Source organism: Poecilia formosa, unplaced genomic scaffold (genome assembly GCF_000485575.1).
Source record: "Poecilia formosa unplaced genomic scaffold, Poecilia_formosa-5.1.2 Scaffold206, whole genome shotgun sequence".
NCBI lineage: Eukaryota > Metazoa > Chordata > Actinopteri > Cyprinodontiformes > Poeciliidae > Poecilia > Poecilia formosa.
Genome location: NW_006800145.1, coordinates 268439 through 278149, shown reverse-complemented (window position 1 = coordinate 278149; position 9711 = coordinate 268439). Strand labels below are relative to the sequence as shown.

Sequence of the window (9711 nt, the reverse complement as noted above, 5' to 3'; positions counted from 1 at the left end):
TGCACATTCAGTTGTGATGTGCACTGTTAAGTTTTCTTCCATAAACAACCTAAAAATGGGACTCCTGCTGATTTCTAGACAGTTTTCATGAAAAGTAACATTCCTAGATGAATATTACCGCATCATCCCTGCAGTCTTTATAAAAGTTTGGACATTTGATTAGAAACGATTAGCCTAGCTTCTGTAGATCAGGCAGTCAGGTTAGATGTAATGTCTAGTTAGAGCTGCAGATGTACTACAGTCATTTACACAAGAAATATATTCATTTAAAATGAATAAAGCCCATGTTTTCTTAGTTTTAAATATGTGCTACTTGCGCTATGTGCTACAGATAGGGCTTGATTGTGGCACAGATAAAATGAAATGTCCTCTGGCCTGCAGAATCTGCTGTTTTAAATGCTCAAACTTCGCTTTAGTTCCTCAGAGTTCCCCTGAAGCGTCAGCGTACCTTGCTCTGAGTCGGTGGAGATGGTGGAGCCCATGCTGTCAGTGCGAATGCGCTCCACGGACCCCGACACGGAGAGCTGCTCGAGGCGGCGTTTGAGGTAGCGGTGCTCTCTCTGAAGCTGCTCCTTCACATTTAAAGCCTTCCTGTCCTGTTCCTCCAGCTTCTGCAGACAAAACATACCCCAAAAAATAAATAAATAAATAAGTAAACGGCAAAGAGTGAGCGGAGAACTTCATCTTGGCCCAAACACGCCCCCTACCCAGCAGATCTTCTTTTAACTGGATGCACGATCACCAGTAAAACTGAGTTGTGAAAGTGAATTAAAGGAAATGAAAATGCAAATATAGTATTGAAACGGTACATGAAAATAGTGCAAGGTCCTGCTGTGGATATACAAGTTTCTTTTTTTTATGCTTTTTGCTTTTTTTATTGTGGCCCAAATTATTAGTGTCGCTGCTGAATGTTTTGGAGAGCAGCTAAGAGAAATCTGCCTCTGCTTCATATTTATGCCAAAGGACAAAAAGGAAGTTGTGAACTTGGATCAATGATCTTGCAAAAATATCCATTCATTTCACATTAAAGGTTGGATATTAATCATCTGCAACAGAAGACGAATTTCTTTTACTACTTTTAACACGTCCTTGCCAAAGTTACCAGTAAGTGAGGTGGCTGCAATCATTTAGTCGTCGCCGTAGCTGCAGAAGGCTTTTGAAAAGCAGGTTTTGTTTTGTATCTGCAAACATCCACACCTCGATCAAACTCACTAAAGCTCCACACAAGCAACTTTAATGAGTGTAGCTACTAAAAGCAAGAGAGATTTCCAGGTCAAAAAGGCAAAAAATAAACATGAGCTTCACAGTCATATTCAGACTCTGTGTGAGGTTATATTTTGCACTCGTTTGCATCTGAAAGTTTTCGGTGGTGAATCAAAGCCACCCCGGGCCCCGAGGCCTCCTGTGAGATGAGAAGGCTCAGCGCAGTGACGAGAATCCGCGTGCATCGTCTGAGCTCGAAAAACAGGAAATAAGGGGTTAAAACTCTTGACGTTTGAATTTTCCACCCAACCACAGTGTTGCTGCCTGTAAACAGCACGATCAGTGCAGCATGACCTAAACTGTACCCACAGGTCGCCTTCTGCAGCCTCACAGTCCGTGCACCAGCAGCACTTCTTAAGCATTTCTGTATTTCTGCTCGTTGCGCGTCGAGCGGATCGACGTATCGGTGAGCTGATCTCACCATGAACCATAGAGGAGCCGTTTCCAAACATTATATCATCTCCTTATCTACATATCAGCCACCCAGTTCTCTGTAAAGTCCACTTTGTTGACTCATATGTTGAACTTGTTTTTCTTCCTTTCACTGTTGAATTCTTTTTTTTTTTTTTTCTGAATCTGATTCCTAGATTACAAAAACAATGCTGAAAAAAAAAAACAACAACAAACAAACAAGGAGAGCAAGGATTTTCTTGATTTTCTAAGGACATATTTGTTTAAATCAAACGTGCTTGTACAAAATACATGCACCATTTTGTGATAGCCAACAGTGTCTTGCAAAAGTATGTAGTATATACTGTTAAACCCCAAACTTGGGATTTTATGTATTGGATCAGCACAAAACAGAGCATAAATGTGAGCTGAAATTAAATAGACACATGGTTTTTACGTGATTTTAAGAAAAAAAAAAATATCTAAGTGTTCATTCAGAAACTAACTTCATCCTGAGCAGAGTTAATAAACTCAAGGACAGTTTGTTGTTTAGCTGGATTTCATGTAGGGGTGTCAGAGTATAAATAGAGCTGAATACCCAACAATGTTTTTCATTTTTAAATGTGTTTTTTTTTTAAAAGCATAAAGCATTTTATTTTCCTACCATAACACAATTAAGTGCTGCTTCTTTGATGGTCAATCATAAAAAAAAAAAGCCAGGACAAAGGTGCAACATTTAACTGGTAAAACCCACAAGTGCTGATTTTATCAGCATACCTGTCCAAAAAGAAAGAAAAAAAAAGCACATTTGGCAGTTTTGTGAGATAAAAATAAACCGCATAAGCTGTGGTTTGGAACAGTAGCAACCAGTTACAACCACAGACATTTTACTTATTTATTTTTTCAACTTTGTGGTGGCGTGCTCTTTGAGTACCTTAATGTGCATTTTGGCCCTTTTCAGCAGGCTCAGGGTGGTGTGTCTCGTACTGTCTGGACCCAAAGGCACCAGCTTCTTCAACTGCTCCAAGTAGAGTCGTAGCTTGGCACGTCTGCAAGCAAGCACACAAGAACAAAATGAGTCAGCACCTGTCAAGTACCATGAGCGCACCCACACACAAACACAAACCCACGCAGACACACGCAGGTGGAGAGGAACGTCCTTAAAGCTGCAGAAGCAAAACGTTGCTCCGTGTGCGCTCTGACCGCCACGGCCTGATCTTGCGCTGGAAAACGGGAGCAGTGATGGCGAACACTTTGAGTTGGAACGTGAGATTTTTTTTTTCCAATGCCCGAGGTGTGTTGGAGTCTCAGTGGTAACACTGGGTTTAAAAGCTCAAAACATTTGCTTGAGAACAACAAATAGCAGATTTGTATTTGTGTCCAGTTAGAAAATATCCTATATTTACATAATAAATAGTTCTGACATCTATTTTTATTTATTTTTTTTTTATTTTCAGTGTCTTGCATTTTAGCTTGAGATGGTTTCCAGATTTAACTTATGCTGAAATAAAATAAATGACTTGATAAATGTATCGAATAGCAATTGTCGCTGCGATATTAATGTGCGATATAGCGCAAACACAAAAGGCTGCTTGGACACAATGACTGGTGAAGCTCCGCACTGCAAAACTGATCCAGTCAGTCGGATGGACTTTGGCTGCACTTGGTGTGGACACTGTGAGGACATGGGAGCAGTGAAGACAGAGAAAGATGTGGGTTCAGGCGTGATTCGCATTGAAAACTGATATTGAACAGTAATATTGCAACTGTGCGTTTTCCCATTGCCGAACACGCCAAATGAGTTAAATTTACCTCATGTTTATTTGATATTTTTGCCTATAATGATAAAGAAAATCAAGATTACAAACAACCTTTAGTCATACTGATATTTTTAGTCAAGGTTCCCACGTCATAAGGATATCATACAACTACTTGCATGATTTTGTTTAGCTTTTTTCACGTAGACTATTTGAGGTACTTTTTTTTTGGAAAGAAAACATTTGTACCTACTTTGTTTCCCTAAAACAGACAGCAATTAATTCCTGCTCCCCTTAATCTAAATAAGAGTAAATCTTCCAGTTTGTTAGTTAAACATAACCACAGAGGGCAGAGTCCCTGCGAGGCCGCCTACAGTCTGAAGACTGTAGTGATGGGGAATGCGACTAATGTACGCTAGCGATCCTTAAATGTCTCATAAACAGACAAAGCGGCAAAACCTCAAAACCACCTACAGTCAAAACTATGAGCAGCACTCACCCCACCCACCTACTCTCAGAGAAATGATCGGTTAACGTTTAAAAAACAGCGCGTATACATGACAAAACCTTTGACAGACAAGATGAATTTATTGTTTCTTGTGGCTGATGGTATCAACGAGGAACAGGTGGATCAGGATGCAAGACTCTCGTCAACACCCACACAGTCTCAGTATGAGGGCTTTTGTTTTCTGTTTCATTCAACTTATTACCGAGTCTTTCAGTTTTCCTCACGGTGGGGTCACCCGTCTTCGAAACGCAGCGAAATGTCAACCCTGCTCGAATAACAGCTAGCAAAGTCGCAGGGAAAATGTGTGGAAAAAACAAAACAAAACAAAAACTGCTGACCAAAATGGCATCAATGATATGATGAACATCTGTTCCAGTGAGTTTAACGCTGATCCCAGATGCAGATTGTGACCCTAGAAAACTCAGCATCCAGTCCAAAGCCCTGCAGGCCAACAACCCCGTACCCCTGGGCAAACGGCTCTCTGCATGCACCATCGGGATGTTTATTTAGGTGATAGGCGAGGACAAATCAGAGTTAATCTGTGTGTGCAAGAGGAGCTTTTTATCCGCTCGACACTGTATATGATTCGCAACGTCAACTGAGCCGGCGTGCCCCCTTCTCTCTGTTCTGGGTCCATTCGGATTTGTCCATGAAAGCCTTTCAACCCTCCGTTAGTCAAGCAGGTCCGTGAACAGTTTCTTTGTTCTGGGCCCTCCGTCCCCTTCTTTCTCTCCAGCTCCTTTGGCTAACTCCAACGGAACGGTAAACAAACTCCCAACAACGTGAGATCTGCTCTGACCATCACAATAAACCTAATCAGGGCAACAAAGCTCGCTGGGGGGAGTTGAAGCACGGAGCTTCAGCAATTACAGCCGCGTCGCCGCTGCAGAACGTCTTCCCTTCAGGAAGGGCGTCACCTGCATTTTCCACAGCACCCGCAACATAATAAACTTCCTGAATGAGAGGGACGTGTTTATTTCTGAGGGATCTGGTTAGCTGGGCTTTAATGTGTCGGAAATGTGAACGAATCATTTCTCTCTGCAGGTGTGTATGGAGGTGTTCCACGAAAGAGGGCATGTGAAAGTGCTCCCACTCTTTTAATCCCCACAAACCTTCGCTCCTGGGGGAAAAAAAAAAAAAAAAAGCAAGCTGAAAAAACTCGGACCGAACCCCTTCAACTCCGTGCTCCACACTGCCAACACCAACACGCCCTCAATCCCACTGGAAAACAAGTGTCCTCTGAGGTCAGGGGCGGGGGGCCATCCCCGGCCCGCTCCAGTCCAGCCACATGAAGCGCTTGGTCTGCAGCCAGGGGAAGCAGGCAGGAAGGAGCAGGGGGTCTGCAGCAGAAGGGTGTTTTTTTTTTTTTTTTTTTGGGAACAGGAGCGGGGTCTGAGTTGGTGGACGACTTTTTCTGGGGTTGAAAAGAAGGGCTCTTTCAGCGCAGTGTGCTCAGCTGCACCAAGCATCCTCCAAAGGGTAATTTGAGCCAACCGTCATAGACCCCCACCTCAGTCTCAGCTTCTCTTGTGATAAAATAACAAAAACAAGGCGTTTCCCCCCTCCCCACCCTCCCAGGCCACCCCCCAAAATAGTGCGCCTGGCGATCCAACTCCCCGTGTAGAAAACTTTGCTTTTCAATGATTTGCTTTCCATACAAGAAAAAGCATCAAAAGCTCACAAATATTTTCAGATTTTGTCACGTCACAACAAACTTTAGTGGATTTAATTGTGAGCGATGAACGTGGTGCAGAATTGTGAAGTGAAAGGAAAATCATACGTTCTCAAAAGTTTTCACAAATAAAAATCTGAAAAGTGTGGTGTGCTGCAGCTAGAAGGTCCTGACCTGGAGACTTTCTGCATTGAGTTAGCATGTGAGTGTTGTCCTATAGGCTACTCGGGCTTCTTCCTACAATCCACCTTTGAGGGTTCATCTCTACCAGCTCTACAACATCTTCAGACTGAAATTTATGCCCCAGAATAACTAGCGCTCCACTCAATTTGATAGGCAGCAATTTGTAGCACAGGACTGAGAACTGGGCTTTGGTTAGGCCATCCTAACTCGCTCTGATGTTATTTTGTAACAGAACAGTACTCTTAAGAACTAAGGTATCACAGCTCTGCAGCAGGCAGTGTGTAGGTCTGACACTTATTTCTGTCTTTCACTAAACACCATGCTGAGACATGATAATTACTCAGGTAAGTCCTCTTTGGCAAGCAATACATTTGTTAAAGCAATCATGCTTTTCTCTGCCTGTCTGACTGCAATATTTTGTGGTCAGATTGTTTTTTTTTGTTTGTTTTGTTTTTTTTGCAACAGGATGTTCATTCCAAAGCTTCTGCACATTAATAGTCAAATCTGATCTTTCCCGATTTTGTCTGGTATGCAGATTTGATATGACGTTCACTAGAGACATCATGACAACATGACAAAACATAGAAGCCGATCATGTTCATGTTTTTCTACTATCCCTACAATCAAGTGATGGGAACAAGCACAAACATACAGAAGTTGAGGTGTAAGGCTGACTAAAACTAAATGTCCACAGCATGACCAGCTTCCTTCTCCCAGATGACCGACAGACCCTCCCACCGGGTCCCGTCTGCACGTACACAGTTAACAATGATCACAGCACTCTTGCTAAATTAGTGAATTTGTCGATATTTTTAGCTATTTTTCAAACCCCTGGGGGGAAAAAAGCAACTATTGCTCCAAATGTAGTAACTTTCTCTGTTATTGGAAGACTCTGGCAACAACACATCAAAGCAGCAATCGTACTGCAGTTACAGAAAACAGTGAGTGGCTCCATGAGTCCGACAGACTGGGACACTGAAGGTGTACTGTGGCCTTAAGAAAAATAATTGGTGGCCAAAATCAAAATCTGCAATTGGTGCACCCCTAGTGGAAATGTTAGGGAAGTATGAGTATTTCTGCAAAGGTCTGTATCACTGTTACAACATGTGTAATTCTCTCTTCTAAACCCTTTATATAATCTGCTCATAGTTGCATCCATTCTCTGATTTATTATCTTACAGGCTTATTAAAAGCTAAATTTAAGGAAGTAGGGACTGGGATGTGCTACACTGAAGAAGACTTTTTATATGTTTGCATGCCAGAAGCAAAAAAAAAAAGGAATTCTTTAATCTCTGGTTTGAGATAAAAATTCCCCAAATTATTATAAAGGTATCTGTTATATTACTAGGTATCTGTTACCCATTTACCCAAATGAGTTGCTGAGAAGATTGCAGCAATCTTTGACTTTACAAAAAGGTTGGGAATTATAGAAAACAGCTATAGTTCCCCCCCAACGTTTCCGGCTTTACACGCTGACAAATGCACTCCAGTCAGTGTTGGGAACATCTTTGTTTGAGGAGAGCGTTGTGTTCCTGATGCATATCAACAGGACAGGATCTCGTTCAACCCAGCATTGTGTCTCTGTCAGCTCCCTTCGCAGCGGCATGTGCTCCCCTGTCACGAGACGCGCCGTGTTTTTCCTCAAGAGCGCACCGCTGATTTGCGGTGGGGACCGGGACCCTCGCTCGCTCGCTGTTTGTTATTCCTGAGCCGAAGTCACGCAATGTTTATCAGATCGTCAGAAACAGCCGTGCCAGGAGTGGCGTCTGATGAACGCGATCGCCGTGTCCCTGAGAGTCTTCGCCGTCTGACCTGTGTCGTTTTGAGTCACAACAAATTTTCCAATTTGGATTCAGATCAGGATGCTCTTTGATTAAAAACACAGCGTGAGGCAGTTTGTGGCAGTTAGTTAGGGTCAGCTATGAGTTCAGAGAAGTTAAAACTCGAGGAGTTTTATTGTGCGACAGAGACAATGCACAAAACTCACCCTGTTTTCAATCTGACCCTCCTGGGAAATGTTGTGTTTATTGTGTGTGAGCACAGCTAACGCTGTGCAGATGCAAAGGGAATTACGTTTCCTTTAAGTTGTTCTAATGTCCGTTAAACTAAATCGAGCAACCTGCATCTTTCTGGCATTGTTTGAGCTGTTGACTGAATCACTAGAATTTGATTTCCATGTTTACTCATCTGCTGGAAATCAATAAAAATCATTAAGCCACCAATTAATCATATTTTCTCAAGTACAACTCCTTTGTTTAGAAAATACCGTAGACTTATTTAATAATTTTTTTACCCTAGTTCATATAAGGTGTATTTCACAAAGCGAAATTGAAGTCAAATCCTTTGATTATGTGCACAAACTTGAGCAAAAAAAAAAAAAAAAAAACTTTTACAGCACAAAAATAAGTACAACATACTGAGTAGAATTTCCTGGCTCGATCAATTGGCAAATACAGGATAAGAAAAAAAAACTACTACATGTGGAATTTAATCACCACATTTAGCTTATAACTGTTAAAAAAATATAAATTTTAATATGATGTCATGCATGCATATTAATAAAAATATATTTGGAAAAACCATGCCGCTGCATGTTTCTGTGATGATATTTAAATGAGTTTTTTTTTTGTTTGTTTGTTTTTTTATGTCTAAGTGACCCAAGTGGAGCAGAGACTGAAGGGGCCCCAAAGGGTTAACAGAAAAGAAGTGTAACAACATCATGGTAACAGTGAGAAGCCGTGGCGCTTGCAGAGAAATCGCCACCTGACTGTTTTCACGAGTTGAGTACCACGGGAGGATTTGTGTTTAACCTCTGGCCTTCACTCCCCCCTCTCCATCAGGGACTGGGTGCCAAAACAAAGCCAAGACTTTAGGAAGGGAAAAAAAGGAACATAAAAATGACACACTGCTTAAAGTGAAAAAAAGTTATTTAAACTGCTGATGCTCACTTCAGTTTTGCTGAGTTCAGATCTTGTTGTTGTTTTTTATCCAAGACCTGCTTGTTTTGTTGCTAAGCGAACTTGCAGCAACTTGCCAATTTATATAGATGCACTTATGGAGCTAGTTAGAAAAGAGGTAGTTGCTGCTCACACACACGCACACGCACACACACACACACACACACACACACACTGGTCCTCCTGGATGTAGAGTGTCCCAGGACGCCTTTGTGTCCCCCCACAAAGAGCTATAGGGCCTGAGAAGGCAACCTAGTGCAAACAACAAGTCTTCACCCGTCACTCACTGAGCTGTTTAATGAACTTAAAGCCATGCATTCCTTTTCCCATGCATGCACGACAGAGTGGCACATCTGGCACAGAGCCAAGCCTGCAGAACCGAGGTCAGATGTTGTCAGAATCTCCGCTGCGGTTTTTCTTGCAACTGCTAGAGTTGGCACGCTATGACCTCCGCTAAGGTTAAAGAGGACGATATGTTAGAACGTCCAGCTCAGGCTCTGTTTTTGCCAGAGCCTGTGAGACATCAGCATACGAGATGATGCTTCAACAACTGGGTCTCAAAAGGACCCAACAACAAAACTTCGAATGCAATGTAGAGGGAAGGAAGGGTCGGTACGAGATTGTTATGGTGAAACTTCCTGTAAAATGATCAGCATTTAAACAAAAAAGCACAACATGATGTAACTTCTTCTAACTGCACATAGATCATTATAGTTCTAATTAGGTTCTCTGTGACATTTATACACTACAAAAGTGGCTTCTGCCGCCCAAAACATAGTAATTAGTATTAATGCTTATTAATACTGTGCATAGTTTTACATTTTCAGGTTTTGTTTATTAGTTTGTTTACTCCGCCATATCCCAGAATGCAATGGGAAGGCATTGGTTCATGTTTGCAGAGTTCTACAAACAAACCACTCCATGGAGTGAAATGAAAAAGTTCGTTATAAACGGAGTGAGCAGCTTAGGTGTGAAACTTCC

The 9711-nt window shown here is 42.0% G+C and overlaps 1 protein-coding gene across 1 annotated transcript in view; it reads right to left on the bottom strand.

The window, feature by feature from the left end:
* The window catches only part of mxd4 (MAX dimerization protein 4), a 32265-nt gene that overhangs the window by 4484 nt on the left and 18070 nt on the right, over positions 1 to 9711 (bottom strand). Inside the window, exons 4-5 of the mRNA XM_007567259.2 lie at positions 2588 to 2702; positions 449 to 611 (exon numbers count right to left, since the gene is read on the bottom strand). Coding sequence (XP_007567321.1) covers positions 449 to 611; positions 2588 to 2702 — 278 coding nt within the window. The remainder of the gene's footprint in view (positions 1 to 448; positions 612 to 2587; positions 2703 to 9711) is intronic.